Source organism: Triplophysa rosa, unplaced genomic scaffold (assembly GCF_024868665.1).
Source record: "Triplophysa rosa unplaced genomic scaffold, Trosa_1v2 scaffold23_ERROPOS5925052+, whole genome shotgun sequence".
NCBI lineage: Eukaryota > Metazoa > Chordata > Actinopteri > Cypriniformes > Nemacheilidae > Triplophysa > Triplophysa rosa.
The window spans coordinates 9013-27497 of NW_026634257.1; the positions used below are offsets into that span (position 1 = coordinate 9013).

General features: G+C 44.4%; 1 protein-coding gene across 1 annotated transcript in view; it reads left to right on the forward strand.

Moving 5' to 3' along the window:
- The first annotated feature begins 16817 nt into the window (after nucleotides 1-16817).
- Nucleotides 16818-18485, forward strand: part of LOC130550125 (solute carrier organic anion transporter family member 1C1-like) — a 10836-nt gene continuing 9168 nt past the window's right edge. The window contains exons 1-2 of the mRNA XM_057327501.1: nucleotides 16818-17023; nucleotides 17133-17298. Of these exons, the coding sequence (XP_057183484.1) occupies nucleotides 16818-17023; nucleotides 17133-17298 (372 nt within the window). The remainder of the gene's footprint in view (nucleotides 17024-17132; nucleotides 17299-18485) is intronic.

Sequence of the window (18485 nt, forward strand, 5' to 3'; positions counted from 1 at the left end):
ATCAAACCTGTTTAAATAAGTTCTCGAGACACTAGCAATCTCCCACCGAGTCTCAAGTGCGTACCATCCCCAGAGCCAGGGTGCACTCGAGCGCTTCCACCAAACTCTTAAGTCAATGCTTAGGAAATATTGTATGGATACTGCTAGAGACTGGGATGAGGGGGTTCCTTTAGTGTTGTTTGCCGTTAGAGAGACCGTTCAGGAATCTCTAGGTTTTAGTCCTGCCGAGCTCGTTTTTGGACATCAGGTTAGAGGTCCGTTGAAAGTTCTTAAAGAACAGATTTTAACGCCAAGTTCGAGTCCTACTTCTAATGTAATGAGTTACGTTAGCACATTTCTAGATCGTCTTCATACTGCTTGGTTGTATGGTGGTTTTTCTATTACAGTATTAAGTTTTTCTATTATTTTTATTACAGTATTTAGTTTTTCTATTATTGATTGAGTTTTTATATGAGACAATGCATTTAATCTAGTTATAGGTCTCACACACTTCTCTAACACAGAAAAGACTATGAGTCTCATAGCAAAAAGACCATGATCTCATGGGTCAAAGGTTACAGGCCAAGTTGAACATCAAAAAGCACCGTAAGACATCCTTTGCACGCAAACGCTTGGAGCACACACACAATATGTACTCTTCACACGAGATATGGTCTAAAATGCATGGTAGTTTTTGAAGTACATGTAAGCTAGGGGTAGTAAATGACAATATGACATACATTCGCATTTCAGAGATGGATGTGTTTGTCTGTCATACAGTAGCAACTGACAAAATGACATACATCCATATTTTAAAGATGGATGTATGTACAGAACATATATTTTTTAATCCTTTAAAAGGTTTCGCCACAGTTAAAAGTTAACGAAAACAGTTTGATATATAACTGTGGAAAGTCAAAAGAGGATGGGCAAACAAAAATAAGTGATGTCATGTAGAACCTGATTGGGAGAAGATGATGTTAGGTAAATATGATTGGTTTAAACTGTGATAACGACTTGAGAACAGTGTATAAAAGATGGAGTCAGAAGTGTATTTGTTGGGCATCTTCAGATGAACTCTGTATGTCTCACTTTGCTTGCTCGAGCAAATAAAGATTGAAACTTCTTGAAACCTGGCTCTCTGGTCTTCGTGAATTCTTTCAACATTGGCTGATCAACTTTTCGCCACGACAGTTGCTAGCAAAAGAATCACTTGTCAGTGCGCAACAAGGCATGAAGCGTAAATTTGATAGAAAAGCTGTAGAGCAATCTTTTCAGTCTGGTGACAAAGTACTTGTTTTATTACCTGTTCCAGGATCATTTCTGTCTGCTCGTTTCTCTGGTCCCTATGTTGTGAAAAGGAAGATGAGTGAAACTGATTACTTGCTGTACACACCTGATAGAAAACGTAAAACCCGCATTTGTCATCTAAATATGTTAAAAGCGTATCATACTAGGGAGTCTTCACCGGCAAATGCTGCGGGACAGACTGTAGGGCCCACCGTCTCTTCTGTCGCGACAGCCGTGGAGTTGACGTTATCTCCTGGTAACTTGGATGTGGATGCGGATGGTGTGGTACTTCGCAACACTTTTCAACAGTGTGCAAAACTAGCCAATTCAGGGATTTTAAAAGTTCTTCACTCGTATCTTAATCATTTGAATGTGAAACAGAGAATGGATATTGTTAACTTAATTTCTGAGTTTCAATGTCTGTTTAATGATGTTCCTACACAAACTATTGTCCTGCAACACGATATTAATGTAAATGGTGCTCGTCCAATTAAAGAGCATGCTTACCATGTAAATGCGGTAAAAAGATCTGTTATGCATCAGGAGGTAGAGTATCTGTTGGAAAACGGTTTAGCCAAACGTAGTTGCAGCCCTTGGAGTTCTCCATGTCTAGTTGTTCCAAAAGCAGATGGCACATTTAGATTTTGCACAGATTATCGTAAAGTGAATGCTGTGACCGTGCCTGATAGTTATTCGTTACCGCGAATGGAAGACTGTATAGATAACATCGTTTCTGCACGTTTCGTTACCAAGGTTGACATGCTGAAAGGATATTGGCAAGTCCCACTTACGTCACAAGCTTCGGAAATTTCAGCTTTCGTAACTCCTGATAATTTTCACTAATATAGTGTAATGGCTTTTGGATTTAGGAACGCTCCCGCAACTTTTCAACGTCTCGTTGATATTATCTTGTATGACGTACCAAATTGTAATGCATATCTTGATGATTTGGTGTTGTATTCGTTGGATTGGACGGAACACATCTGCTTGTTAAAGATGGTGTTTGAAAGACTTGTTAAAGCAAATTTAACCCTCAATTTGGCAAAGTGTGAATTCGGTAAAGCGACAGTCACTTACCTTGTTAAGGAGTTGGTCAAGGCCAAGTGCGACTGGTAGAGGCCAAGGTTTCAGCCATAGCAGAGTCTCCCGTTCCTACCACTCGAAGAGAGTTGCGTAGATTCTTGGGTATGGCTGGCTACTATCGCAGTTTTTGTAAGAATTTGTCGACCGTTGTGAACCCTCTTACATCGTTTCTTAGTCCGTCTAAACCTTTTGAGTGGTGTACTGAGTGTCAGCATGCTCTGGAGTCTGTTAAAACTCTCATGTGTAATGCACCTGTTCTTATGGCTCCCGACTGTACACGAAATTTTAAACTGGAGGTTGATGCAAGCGCTGTGGGTGCTGTTCTTATTCAAGAGGATGGGAAAGGCATAGATCATCCTATTAGCTACTACTCTCGTAAGTTTAATAAACATCAACTTAATTATTCGACCATTGAAAAAGAAGCCCTTGCTTTATTGCTAGCATTACAACACTTTGAGGTATATCTTGGTTCTAGTAGTCTTCCTATTGTTGTCTATACGGATCATAATCTGCTCGTATTTTTGACTCGTATGTACAACCAAAATCAGCGTTTAATGCGCTGGGCTCTGGCTGTCCAGAATTATAATTTGGAGATTCGACACAAAAAGGGGTCGGATAATGTTTTGGCTGATGCTCTGTCGAGAGTATAATTGTATTGTGGTGTTTTAACAAATGAGTTTGTTCTTAAGGGTGGGAGTGTTACGTCCCTTGACGTTTTGTGTTTGGAGTGCTTGTGCGTGTCTGTTTTCCCTTCTCGCCAAGCGCGCTCTCGCTCTCTCTCCCTCTTTCTTTTGTCATTTTTAGGTCACCTCCTTCTGGTTGCTGATTGGTCCCGAAAGTCGTCAATCATAATTAACGGTGTGATGTCGACCTATCCGCTGCCAGTCAGACTTCCGCTGACGTATAAAAGGAAATGGGAAATGAATGGATGGCGGTTCTGTTCCTTTTGAACTGCCCTCGTCCCAGTCACTTGGTTTCGTTTCAGTTTAATGTTGTTTTGTGACCTCTGTTTTATTACTCTAATGATTTGGTCACTTCGTGTGTTATGTTGTTCTTATTGTTTATATGGATGGCGTTCGTTCTTTGAACTATGATCTTACGCTACATAAAGTCTACTCAATTTTCAAGAGAATTGTGGACAGGGAAGATGTCACGTGACTTCCATTTTGCAACATTTAGCTAAATTCGATGTGAGAAACAATAGGTAAGAGGTGAACGCCACCCCCTGTTAATTTATCCTTTTGATTAGTTAGAGCAGGGAAGTATACGGCGCTTAGCGTTGAAGAATTTGCTTTCCTTGTTTTCTTTGCTTAGTTAGGTTAGTTGTTTAAATCAAGTTAGAATCTTTTTGTTTTATTATGTTCTTTCTTTTGGCGTCACTAACTTATCCTTTTCTCTTTATTAATATCAATTTGGTAAATATTATTTGATATCATTAGTTCATGTTTGTATATTAACAACTTAAGTTAAAGAAATAAGTGTTTTGTGTGTTGTCTTTTGCCACCAGCCTTATCTCACCATGTTATCACAGAATAAATGTTGCTACTTTTAACCCTAGACTATGCCTTTATAAAAGGTCGTAACAGCTCCTTACTAGGCCAACCTTTTATATCCGCCACCCGCTCGAACAACGTAAAGATGGTATCTGGGTCTTTTTCATCGAATTTAGGAATCAAACGCAGATTGCCCGAAGTGTCAAACCTTTCAACAGCATCATGCAAGCCATTATTCCGTCCACCTTCTTGAATTACATCTAACCGATTTAGCGCATGGTCGGATCAAAGTTTACCATCTGTGATTGTAAAACACAGCAACCTCTCAGCAGGACTTCAAGCAGGCACCGACGAGTCTGGGCAAATGGGCCTGTCTAAACACCCCCCCGGACTTCAGAGGAGGTTCGGCGGGGGAGGACAGGGCTGGTCACCAAAGTGACAAAAACCATGTCGCCCACAAGCTGAGAGCCTCTGTTTATTCCAAAAGAATCTCTCTTTCTCTCTATTTAGCAACAAAAGACTGGTTTAAAGTGCATATCCGTATACCCCCACGTTGTATGTTTGTCTCCCCGTTATTCTCCTTCAATATATAACCTCCAATGCATGTGTGCGTCGTGGTATTTCTGTTTATATTTACATTCTTGTACAAACTACAGGTCAATGTGATTGTAACCCTTTCATGGGTCATATCAAAATGTTCCTCTTTTCCTTTCTTAAAATATGGTGTATAGCACAGTAATGTATTTTTATACCATGTTCACTTTATTTTATTCTAAGACTATCTACTGCTCCAAACTCCCAGGCGACCAAATGCAAATGAGTTAGTGTGCCGGACAAAGAAACATGTTTTCGCGCCCAAAACTATCTCATCACATTGGATCGCCCACCTTGGAGGGGCGTGACACCCTCTGTGTTAAAACACCTGAACACGCAGGAAAGCTTGCTCTTTTGTGTATGTTCGTTCGCTCGTGGGCGTTCGCGCTCCTGCGCGTTCGGCTCGTTCATGTTCTTTCAACCTCTAGAGACCTGTCTCTCCTCAGAGATAGCATCTTCGAGCAGTTTGAGTCAGCTAAATCCAACGGACTCCCGGCTCGCTCTGAACGCATCAGGACCCTTTGATACGCGCGCCAGCACGTGTCCCGAGAAACAAAGAAGCCAATGCAAGTATCTGAACTGTTGCTAACCGGTTGCGTATAAGCTTTGCCCCTTTTAAATAAGGAGATTTGTCCTTGATGGTTCATGCAGATGTGAATAGCTGATTTAATACTGCCCTTTTCTTTGCTTTATCTATTTTCTTTCATTTTCTACTGTTTTATCCTTTTATGTTTGTTTGTTAATGTTTGGTCTTTGTTAGTAGTTGGTTTTAGTTCCCCCGTAGTGTAGATAAATAAACCGCATGTGTATCCATGCTCGAATTGTTTCTGTGTTTATTTATCACATATCAACGTCACTTAATCTGCTTGATTTCGTTAAGATTTCTGAAGTGGTACTGTACTACAGTAAGAGTATTGTTTTTCCAGGCCAGGGGAGTAATATTTCTTAGAGTTAATATACGATCTGCTGATCACTTGGTGGACGAGGGTATTTAGTTTGTCGCTGTTATTAGCTCTGCTGCATCAGGTTAAAGTGTATAAAATAATTAATGGTTAATCACAATTAATTATACGTATGTTACTGTGGTTAAACTCATAGTTTCCCGAAATACACTACATATATTGGTGGAGAATGCGCGGGCAGTTTTAAACCTTGTTTTGTGAGCAGAACTCAGTGACTATTCATGTGTGTTTCTATGGGTGTTACCGAAACCGAATACTCTCTTAAATGGCACTTTATGTATGAATGAAGGTGTGGACCCACCCACCTATCCTTGGCAGACTCTTGAGCTTCTCGCAGAGAAAACCTCAGCCTCTGTCATAGAGTTAGTGACAATATAAAGACGAAGAAATCTCTTTATAGCGCACTATGCTATTATTTAACCGCCCTAAATTGCGCGAAGAAATCCTCTTTTAGCGCGAAGAAGGTAGAGCGAGACTCGCTCCCTTAAGTTACTGCGCCGAAACAAGCCTCTTTGACCTGTTTAGGAAAAGCCCAAGGTATTTGTTAATGATGGTTAAGCTAACTGCAAATTTAATGTGACCCTATAAAACGAAGAAATCTTTTATAGAGAGTCCCGATATTATTTAACCGCCCTAAATTGAGCGAAGAAATCCTCTTTTAGCGCAAAGAAGGTAGAGCGAGACTCGCTCCCTTAAGTTACTGCACCGAAACAAGCCTCTGTGACCTGTTTAGGAAAAGCCCAAGGTATTTGTTAATAATGGTTAAGCTAACTGCAAATTTAATGTGACCCTATAAAACGAAGAAATATTTTATAGAGAGTACCGATATCATTTGATCGCCCTAATCTGAGCGAAGAAATCCTCTTGTTAGCGTGAAGGAAATAGTGGAGCGAATTTCCTCCCTAGTTCGTGTACGGCCGAATTATGTGTATTTTGATGCATTGCGTGTTCCAATGTGTTCAACTAAGACACACCGCTCCCCGAAGTTTAACCATTAGACTAGCTAACTAATGCGTGCTTTCTTGTTTCCTCTTTTTGAGTAGACGAGGCGGAAGGATACTGTTTTACTGTATATGTATTTTACTGTATATTCTATAGTTAAACCGTAGATGACGACCGTTTAAAGGGGAGTGTGATAAAAATCTTGATCAAGTTAATTGTACGATGGCGAAGAAATCCCGTTGTGTTTGTTTGTTTGTTTGTTACTGTGTGTTTTAACTCAGTGTTTGGGCAGCGAATAAATCCTGCCGGCATCTAACGAGCTGACGCGGAACTCGGATCTGCCGAGATCAAACGTCACCATCCGTGACGCTTCCCAGCGGGCAATTTGATTTGAATTTATATCAATTTGACGTCAAATGCTGTAACATCATTTTCTTGTAGACCCAGTTTGAATTTCATTATTTAATCTGTGTTTTACATTATTCTTGATGTAAATTCTTGTCAACAACAATTGCCGCTGGAATGTTTTTTTAAAGTGATTGTTAAAGTCTTCGTGTAAAACGAGAGTTAAACGTGAGACGTAATCGCATTGAAGTCTAGGGTAGGGTGTTACATCCCACTAACACCAGAGGGCAGTGTGTTGGAAGTGCCTAACATTTTCCTAACTCCACCCCTTCCTCCCCAACTTCCCTTTGGCGTGGCTCGACCACGCCATTTTGTGGGTCCTCTCAGTCAGTCTTTTCCCTCCTTAACTTCTCTCATTTCCGTTTTTGTTGTTTTGATTTCTCAGTTATTTTGTTCATTTACTTTCTGATTCTTATTTTCAGTTTAATTAATTATTATAATAATAATAATTAGTTTCGGGTTACATGGTTTTAATTTTGTTTTCAGTTATTTCAATATTGTAGGTTTCGTTTGTTTCATTTCTCATTATTCCCTATACTGCTCCCTACCTAGGAACATAATTAATAAAATTTGATTTTAATTAATTCACTGGGCTCGCAAATTTTAAAGTTTGACCTTTTATCTTCTGGGTTATTTCCAGCTATGCCATTAACCCTAACCCTGTTCAGCCTTTGTGTTTCCCTATAGGCAGCACTTCCTCTAAGGCACCTGGGTAGTGAAGTGACGTCGCTCTCCTCAGTGGTGTCTGGTGGGCGGATTTGGCTGTCCTGGCGTGCCTGGCACTGGCGGCAGATAGCCTCGGATACCTCAGTCCCTGCACTCTAGGTGACGGCAGGCAGGGAGAAGTCAGCCACTGGCACTCCAGTGCGAGTGGGGACCAATAGCGCTAACTGGTGCACTGCAGCAATTTTGGGGTATATAACGCCGGGAAGTACCACGTAGCGGGAAGAAAAGCCTATGGGCTATGTCTGTTGCGAGTGGCACCCCCGGGTAAAACCCCAATTTTCTCTGTGCCCGTCAGTTGGTTACTCACTAGGTACTGTCAGGTTGGGCTGAGAGTTGTGACTGTTTGTGTGGTCGCACCTGAGTGGCGTGTAGGGCAAGGGATCTGAGGTGACTGCCGCTGTGTGTCCAGAAAGGTCGGACAGTTGGACCTGCTTTACTAGTACCCACCTGGAAGCCCTCACTTCATGCCCAGGTCTATTAAATAAGGTACAGCCCCTACTGAGTTGCTATAGGCGGAAAGAGAAGTGGGAACTCTCCCTTCCACCCCCGTTAAACTGTTTATTTTGTCCTTGTTGTTTTGAGCTTAGTTGCCTCCCTAGCCTATATGACACCATAGCGCCCCCTACCTGAAGGCCCCGTCATAACTCTAGTGTTGCCAACCAGCTGAGCCAAGTAAGGCAACCCTCTCTGTTCCCTCTTCTATCTTTTCATTTTGGTTTTTAATCCTGTCCTGTTTTACCTTTAGTTTTCTAGAAGACTGAATCTGCATGAGCCATCAGGGAATTCTTCATCAACACATTACGAAGTAAACTACCCCAGTCAGTAGAATGACCCCCTTAGTTTCAACCCATCGACACATTTGCTCAGACTCTTTCCCTGTACCCACATACCCACACACACACCTACTATCCACCCCGCCAATTCACTGCCAGGATAAATAGGTGTTTAAGTTGCGCCACTGACCGTTCACCCCAGTTAGCTGCACAACACATGACATATAAGTGTTATAGAGCTCACTTAAGCTTGTAGGGACTTGCATTGGCCTCTTTGTGCTCTTCTCCCTTGCCCCCAGTGCGCCAGCATGTCCAGACCATCCAGTCCTGTCACCTGCCAGACCAGCTAGAGACCAGGCAAAGCGATGCGACGTGCTCCTGCCTGGGACCAACATCTGCACACGTCAACTGTGCTGAGAGCTGTTGGTCAGACGACCTAAACTGGCGAAGGGATCACGATCTAAACCAGAGCTACAACTACAGAGAGACAACAAACTCATCTGAAGTGCACAGCCAGGATCATCAGTGACCACGACCAGATCGTCCTACTAGAGCCAGGAGCACGTGCAGAACCGCCTAGACCAGCTGGACCTGCAAATGACAGCGGATGAAGAGGACCAGAAGCTACAGGAGAAGATGAAAGCTACAAGAGTCCTTTGCAACACAGACTGAGCGAAGAGAGCAGTTGGAGCAGACGCCAGAGAGGGGCTGGTAGGAAAACTCCAACATGCAGAAGCTCTCTTCATAATGGCCCCGGCAGACAGCAATACAATGCCACGGCCAAGGCCTATAAAGGCCATCTGCAAGCAGTCCACGCTGAAGTCCAAGCCATGACTCAGCAATGGAACCAAAAGGAACAGAACATAGCTTGCAGACTATAAGGTGAACAGACAGGAGAATGCAACAGAATCTCTCCTGTCCAGCCCCCCAGCTAAAAGCCCAAAGCTGCAGAAGGGGGGGGGCGAAAGCCCACTGTTCACACCTTACTAGCCAGCAAACACAGAGGGGTGGGGCAGGAACCATTCAAAAGAACCTGCAGACACATACCCTGCGTGTCCCCACAGACCCCAGCAAGCTGGCCAGAAACATGACAGCTGTCACCACTAGATGCTGTCACCCTGAACACTGCAGGAGGCCACAACAAACTCCTACCTGCAAAACATTGACTCTTAGGCAGGAACACTGCCCAGTGTGACCACACAAGACAGATCATCTGCTTAGGATCACCTCCAACCTAGAGGACCACAGCAGCCTATGCCAGCAGTTAGAAACTGTCAAAGCGGATTACAGCAGCTACAACACCTCTGCTACAGCCAGCATCCGAGCCTACATGAGAGGACGGAACAGGCCGAAAGGGAAGAAGACTTCAACGCAAAACTCTCCTGCCTCAGAAATCCGCATCACACTGTGAGTCATCACCTAAGCGCTACGGCCTTCTTCCGCCAAGATCACCTGATATCTGCGGAACTCAGCCCATAAGACCTACAGAGAACATAGCGCTGCCTCCATAAAGACTGTTTAAATCTTGCCTATCTCTGCACATCACCAAGAACTAACTCTAGAGTGTGCACCACAGCAGTAGATTTTCAGCAGAGACTCAGCAGATGTTACAGCCTGCCGGGATCAGCCAAGCACCAGACAGGATGCCCTGAGACAACATGGAGCTGACCACTTTCGTCGGACACGAAAGACGGCGCCCCGTGGAAACCCAGCTGGCAACCTAGGAGCCACTGACCTGTTCCGGGCCAACAGTCACCAAGGAATTCATCTCAACACCATGGATGACACCTGTCCAGAGAGAAAAACCGTGCAAATACGTCTGAGCCAGCAGAGATCCTGAGAACATCAAAGGAGCTGATTCTACAAGAAACCTCAACGGGAGGATGTAAAAATCCAAGTCAGACTCTTTTCAACCACGAGTGGCATGAGAAACGAATAACCCTCATGAATGCCCTCCTACTGAGGAAACGTCCAGATCTCTGCAACCTGCTTGTCGACCACAGAGACAGTCATCCTAACACAAGATGAGCATGGCACCCAGACCGCACCTCATCAGATGGCTGACTACCCAGAACAAGCCGAGACACACACACGCGGCCATCAAATGAGGTATGACTGAAACAAGAAGTTCCCACACAACTGACCAGAAGCTCCACGAGCATGTACACCCCATGTACATATCACAGATGGACACACGCCCTCTCATCACCAGCAGAGACCTGCTAAATTGTTTTGAGCCTCTAAGAGACTTTAACCATTACAAAAGAATTGGGCTCAAGTACGGGAACTTCCGCTTCACAGCCAGCCAACTCGTCTGAAATGCATTGCCAGGTCACAAAAGTTAGGCATGACATCTCAGCCAGTCGCGAGAACTCAGTCTCAAGGTCAAACCAGACGACGACCAAAACGTTTCCTGCCCTTACCTGCCAAAGGCACATCAACAAGTGACATGATGATAGCAGGCACCATACAGGAACTAGGGGCAGATATCTCAGACATCAGTTTTGCACTGTTCACACGCCCTCCACGACAACACCAGCATCAGACATTTCCTCTTCTGTCAAGTGCGCGCAGTTTCCATTGGACTCATGCCTGTCAACCACGGCCATGGCCTAGGACACCCGTGCTTTGAACTTGAAATGGAATAACCAATGCTGTAACTGCTACTTCCTGGTTCTCGTGAATCTCACAGCCCCATGGGGGGCCCTGTCAAGTGGGAGAACTTTCTAGTAGACTAGAACAGCCCAGAGCTTTGCACTCTGGTGAATAAATGAGACTGTAGCACCTGCATTCACCAAAAAGGGTCATTGTTTCAGCTCAACACAGTGGGACCAAGCCTTCAACCACACATATTCAATGGAATACGTGGAACATGGCCCACTCTGGAAGCCACACCCCCTTTTTACTGAATACGTCATCTTTTGCAGCATGCATACTGTACAAGTGAGTACATTTACCAAAGACTTTGAACAATGCCCTCATGAAGAGCATGACAACGGATTACCACTCTAAGGAGATGGACAATGCCCTGCACCTGCCATCAACTGCAAGTGCTAGAGCCACTCTTCACAAAGACAATGATGCAGAACTAATGTCAACTATGTGGCCCCACTCACAGAACCACATGACATTACATCCCAAGCTAGCTGCATCCTGGACTACACAGAACACCACCTACAAGGTTTGTGAACTGTTAAAAAGAACTGCCCACTCATGTAAATGAGCGCTCAAGACGGTGCCACACCAAATGGCACCTGCGCTTCACCACATGCCTGATCTACCCTTGCTGAATGGAGTTCCATCTGAAAGCTGGACTTGCCAAACACTGCCTTAACACTGGTCTACACTGACAACGTGACCAGAACGAAAGGGGGGTAGCCAAGCACCAGCTGAACACGGCTCTTACCACAGCCTGAGCACTCAGATGACAAGAGCTGCTCCGTGCTTCACAAGCCATCCAGCGATGTTCCATTCACATCAGAACACAGAAGGTAACCATAGAGACCTGCCACCAACCTGTGATGTTTGTAACAGTCAACGCCTCCTCACCACAGATCCCATGCACACAAAGCCACATGGTCGACAACACAATGGTGAGGCACTGCACACCCAGATCAGGTGTTTTGTGGAAAATGACAAGCCTGTCCCACTGCAACACTTCAAGCTGGGGCCCCAAACATCACAGCACAAGTGACAGCTATCCGGATTAATCCTTCAAATCGCAAAAACTCCATCAGACAATTTCTTACCTGCATAAAATCAAAGTAGGCCAAGCTAAGTTTCACACGCTATCACTTGGCAAGAAACATAGCGAATCATAAGCCAGTCGAGCATTAACACCTGTTCCAGACACCTAGTGTCATCACAAAGGAACACGATATGCTCCTCTGCGGGAAAAGGTGAAAGAACATTCAAAGTAAACCTGTGAAAACTGAGGCATTTTGTGGCAACCGGTGGTCACCAAAAACCCACCCGCCCATCCCACGCATCACTTCTAAGCCACAGCTACCACCTCACGCCGCCCGCATCACACCCACCCACACTGGCTCTGCCTAAAATACAGCTTCGCTTAAGCAACCACCAACGCTCACAAGCGATGCTAAACACCTTCCTTTCACGATGTCCAACCTTGCTGCGTCTGATAAGCAAAATCCTCTAGTCTGTTCCTGTAACAACACAACGCCACGGCATGCAACTTTCCAGGAACAAAGGGGGGTCATGCTGATGTATGCCTACGACGCACCATGGGCCAGACACCACGACACCAAAGCCACTAACACACAAAGAAGTGGCGCACTGCCCTGGCATGCAGCGACAGAGCACATCAGTAGATGTGGAGTTGATTCTAGCTCCAACCAGCAAACTTCACACCCTCACTATGACGCAAAACAGCCACCTCCCCAGGGTAGAACATCAAGAAAGATTGTGTGTGACCGCTGCCCAGGTCAACAAGGGGCAACCATAACTTTTTACAATCACACGCAAGTTCACCAAGCGGGTAGAGTACCACCCAGCATCCCACGAGACAGACCACTGCATCACAGCACACCTCCACATGTTCCCCAGGTTCAGACGGCTACTGATAACCAGCTCAGACAGAAACGCCCACTCCAGGACCGACATCAGGCACAGAGGTTTTGGAAACCAACAAGCATACAAGCCTAACTCCATTCTCTGAACCAGTCTCAGCCGGCCAAGTGTAAGGAACCAACTGAACAATGAGCAGTACGCTGGAGAAGTATGTGTCTGTTAACATGTAAACTGGGACGGGAACAGCCCGCTTGTGTCCACCGCCATCAAAGGGACCTCAAACCAACCGACGTGTGTGTCTCTTTTTGATCTGATGGCCTAAGCTCAGACAATACCACCACAACATCCAAAGCGCCAACCAAGAGACTTCAACCTCGTCACACCCTACACCGCTCACCAGTACTTCAATGAAAGACACCGGAGCATGACACCTGCTTTTGCTCTGTAATCACTGCAGAAAACGTGAAGGAGAGAGCATGCTGCACCCGGTGAGATTCACAAGAGGAATGTGATGTGGATGACAAGATTTGATGTCATAACAACTACGTGAGACAACCTCCCATCTGTTGTCCAAGAAACTTCTGCCACCTTAGGGCCAACCAACCCCCTTCAAGCCCATCTTGCATACTCTCTGGGTAGTGCGATCCCTCTGCACATAGCCCCTGAGCAAGGCGAGATGGCATTTCTACTGAACCTACCTATTATCGAGGCCTTACAGACTCTGGATCGGATGTCTGCTCTCGCCAACTCCGCTGTGGTCAGGTCCTGGACCGCCGCGGACACTGCACTGTGCCTAACCACCACATTAGGGTATGCCCTTATTCTTGGCTTGTCCTTCATCCTTTAGAGAAGGGTCAACGGAATGCAGGAGTCAGTGAACAAGTGTACGGCGGCGTTTCCTCGGGCATTCAAACGGAGCCGCGAGAAGAGAGGCACGCAAGATGAGCCCGAACCTAACCTCCTCGAGATTGACCCACTGCCAGTGCGCCACAGCACTGAGGACCAGTAAGACCAACCTGTCACCTCGACCATTAAGATCCAGACAACCATCGGCCATCTAAGCTTCTACAAACCCCGTCGTCCGAAAGGGGGGATATGTAGGGTATGGTCGGATCAAAGTTTACCATCTGTGATTGTAAAACATAGCAACCTCTCAGCAGGACTTCAAGCAGGCACCGACGAGTCTGGGCAAATGGACCTGTCTAAACACCCCCCCGGACTTCAGAGGAGGTTCGGGGGGGGAGGACAGGGCTGGTCACCAAAGTGACAAAAACCATGTCGCCCACAAGCTGAGAGCCTCGGTTTATTCCAAAAGAATCTCTCTTTCTCTCTATTTAGCAACAAAAGACTGGTTTAAAGTGCATATCCGTAAACCCCCACGTTGTATGTTTGTCTCCCTGTTATTCTCCTTCAATATATAACCTCCCATGCATGTGTGCGTCGTGGTATTTCTGGTATATATATGGTGTATAGCACAGTAATGTATTTTTATACCATGTTCACTTTATTTTATTCTAAGACTATCTACTGCTCCAAATTCCCAGGCGACCAAATGCAAATGAGTTAGTGTGCCGGACAAAGAAACGTGTTTTCGCGCCCAAAACTATCTCATCACATTGGATCGCCCACCTTGGAGGGGCGTGACACCATCTGTGTTAAAACACCTGAACACGCAGGAAAGCTTGCTCTTTTGTGTATGTTCGTTCGCTCGTGGGCGTTTGCGCTCCTGCGCGTTCGGCTTGTTCGTGTTCTTTCAACCTCTCGAGACCTGTCTCTCCTCAGAGATAGCATCTTCCAGCAGTTTGAGTCAGCAAATTCCAACAGACTCCCGGCTCGCTCTGAACGCATCAGGACCCTTTGATACACGCGCCAGCACGTGTCCCGAGAAACAAAGAAGCCAATGCAAGTATCTGAACTATTGCTAACCGGTTGCGTATAAGCTTTGCCCCTTTTAAATAAGGAGATTTGTCCTTGATGGTTCGTGCAGATGTGAATAGCTGATTTAATACTGCCCTTTTCTTTGCTTTATCTATTTTCTTTCATTTTCTACTGTTTTATCATTTTATGTTTGTTTGTTAATGTTTGGTCCTTGTTAGTAGTTGGTTTTAGTTCCCCCGTAGTGTAGATAAATAAACCGCATGTGTATCCAAGCTCAAATTGTTTCTGTGTTCATTTATCACATATCAACGTCACTTAAACTGCTTGATTTCGTTAAGATTTCTGAAGTGATACTGTACTACAGTAAGAGTATTGTTTTTCCAGGCCAGGGGAGTAATATTTCTTAGAGTTAATATACGATCTGCTGATCACTCGGTGGACGAGGGTATTTAGTTTGTCGCTGTTATTAGCTCTGCTGCATCAGGTTAAAGTGTATAAAATAATTAATGGTTAATCACAATTAATTTATGTATGTTACATAAGTATGTTACTGTGGTTAAACTCATAGTTTCCCGAAATACACTACACCGATATTTCTGCAACTCAATGTTTTGTTGCTCATTCCTATTTGTTTCACGCTCTATCTCCAGTCTTAAAAGCTCCTGTTCAAGCTCTAACATCAATAACCGTTCCTGCTGCTCAAAGGTAAAAGTGCTAACAGGAGGTTTAACCTGACCGGCCATAGCTTCCTTTTCAACCAATATGGACCGTTCTCTAAGTTACGTTCTAAGCATTTCTGTAATTGTGCTTTCCTTTACTCTCCTATCCTCAATTTCAATTTTAAAATAATCTGCAATTCTAAACTATTGATCCTTCGTACATGAATCAAACAAAGCATCAGAAGGAGGACTAATAAAATCTTCGACTGCATCAGACATGTTTACTCTTAAATACGTGTTACCAATAGGTGTATTTTACAAACCCCAACAGGAGGAATAACAAGTTCCCTTTCCAAAAAATAAAAAAAACTAGCTCATCCTATTCTTCATGTGGTTACTGGTGAGGGGTATTTATGCATCAAATCCCGCTGGCACAATGAAAATCAACCAGCACTCTGGCGACTCCCACGTACCACGGATATGCTCCCGAGATAACTGCTCTACTCACGATCACCCCACAAAAATAACAAAATTACATAAACCCACTCGCTCCAAAAGGGAACGAGCAGCTAAACCTAACAAGGGAACACAAATATTGTTCAAAATTCCCCCATAAACGGATTTGCAAAATCATTTACCTTACAAAATACGCAGCAAAAGACACCCAACTTCAAAGTAGTAATCCATTTTGCTTCATTCCAAATCCAGCGAGTATTTCCTCCAAAATGATATATGAAACATCACAAACAATAGCGCTATATAAAGGAAACACGCTAACAATTCAAATAACCGAACGAAAACTACCAAAAGGCTTCCAAAATCATGCCAAATCCACTGAATTTCTCGAAAGTTAAAGGACGAGCCCCCATTTGTCACAGCCGGCTCTAAACCGCGACAAAGGAAACTACACGCATGAATTTATTAACATGAGAATAACAAGTAAATGAATCAACAGGGAAAATAACTAAGTACAAAGGAACACAAACAATGGAACCATGGAGCCATGGAACCATGGAACCAAACAATCATGAAGTCAATGGCACCCCGGAAGCATAGTAACTCCGGAAGTACCCAGTACGGCCTCATCCAGGTGTAAACACTCTTGACAATAATTTATATTTACATTTATGCATTTGGCAGATGCTTTTATCCAAAGCATTATTACATTGCATTGTATTATACATTTGTTTCTGACTACGTGCAATCCCCTGTGATCGAACCCATGACCTTGGCATTACTAGTGCCATGCTCTAACCTCTGAGCCACAGGAAAGCCCAGAGAGAGGAGGAATTATGTCATCAATAGACGCTTCCTACAAAACAAACCAGACCAAAGACAAACCAAAACAAATACGTAACACTTGCAACAAGGATAAACTTTTGGGTAAATATTTCTTGGCTACCAAAAGTTAAAGAGCATTTTAATGAAAAAGAAACACAACACCAAACCCAAGAAAATACACCATTTCAACAGGTTTGACTGTAATTGTAACAAAAACACATTATGTCTCCAGGTGTCCTGAACCTGCCTGTGATTGCCGTGGGAATATTTTTGGGCGGTTTAATAATGAAGAGGTATAAGCTGAGTGTGGTGGCTGGGGCCCAGCTCTATTTTATTGCCTCCATCACAGCGTACCTTCTGCTCCTCTTCCAGTTTGGCACAAAGTGTGACAATGTGCGTGTGGCCGGGCTCACTGTGTCCTACAATGGGTAAAGTGTTTGTATATGTCTCCAACCCACCCTTTTCTCTAGCTTGTAGGCTGTTTGGTAAATGAAACGCTGACTTGTGACAATCACCAATCGAAAAATTCCTCCTTAGGACTGCAACTATATCACATGATGAACACTCACTGGTGTCTCAGTGTAACCAGAACTGCTCCTGCTCTGTAACTGAATGGAATCCGGTGTGCTCAGACAGTGGCATTACATACACATCGCCGTGTTTCGCAGGATGTACCAGCTCCACCGGACAAGGCAAAAACACGGTATCTCATTTTGTACATGTATTACAGTTTTTTTCAATTGCTAACAAGCGTTTACCAATACTTAAAGTACTTTTTCTAACACTTAACACAGTAACACACCTACATCACACAATTAGCCAAATATTACATTTTCTTGCCAAAACCACATTTTGTTAAATGAATAGAAACTCTACATTTCAAAATGCTGAATGCCTTTTTCAACATATGCTAATTCTATCAAAACACTGCAAACCCAATTCAAATTCAAGTCATTCAGTCAAAACTTAGCACTAGTTCCCTTTCTGTCGGTCTCTCGACGTTGTGTCGAACCGACAGATGGGGTTCGTCCCTGAGAACCAATCGTTTCTGACTGCTTAGAAAAGGCCAATGAAAATTGGCAAATGAAATTTGCATGCCGGACTCCGCCCCGGACATCCGGGTATAAAAGGGAGACGGCGTGCATCATTCATTCACCTTTTGTTCTTCGGAGCCTTCGGTTATGAAGATCTTCTCTTGCTGCTTAGCAAATTTTCTACATTGCCAGTTCTACGACGTGGTGCAGCAGACTGTCCCTTCCTGCAGCGACTTCCCCTGGGTGTCTCGGCGGTTCCAGAGGTGTTCGAGCCTGCAGACGGTGACTCACCTAAAAAGAGTTAAATTTCTCCAGCGTGGCATGTCCTGCTGTTCTCTTGGGTGCGGTGTCCTCATCGAGAATGGGGACAAACACGATGTCTGTGTCAGGTGTTTGGGGGTCCAACACGCTGAGACAGCCTTTGTGGACTCATCTTGCCCGCACTGCAGGCAGATGGTCATCGAGACGTTGCGGTCACGGGTGGCTGTTTTCTCCCGAGAATCAGCCACCACCTCGCATGCTTCCCGGGCTGTGACGAGGATGGCTAAGGCCCTATGTACTATGTAATTGCTGTCAGTGATAAAATGCATGCCCTTTGTTTCAAAGATAGCACAAATAAAACGGACAAAAAAATTGCATAGAAAAACGTCTTGGTTACGGATGTAACCTCGGTTCCCTGATGGAGGGAACGAGACGTTGTGTCGAACCGACAGAATGGGGTTTGTCTTGAGAACCTATCATCTTCTGAGTATTTAGAAAAGGCCAATGAAAATTGGCGAATGAAATTTGCATGCCGGGCTCCTCCCCGGATGTCCGGGTATAAGAGGGAAGCCGGCGTGCTCATTCATTCACCTTT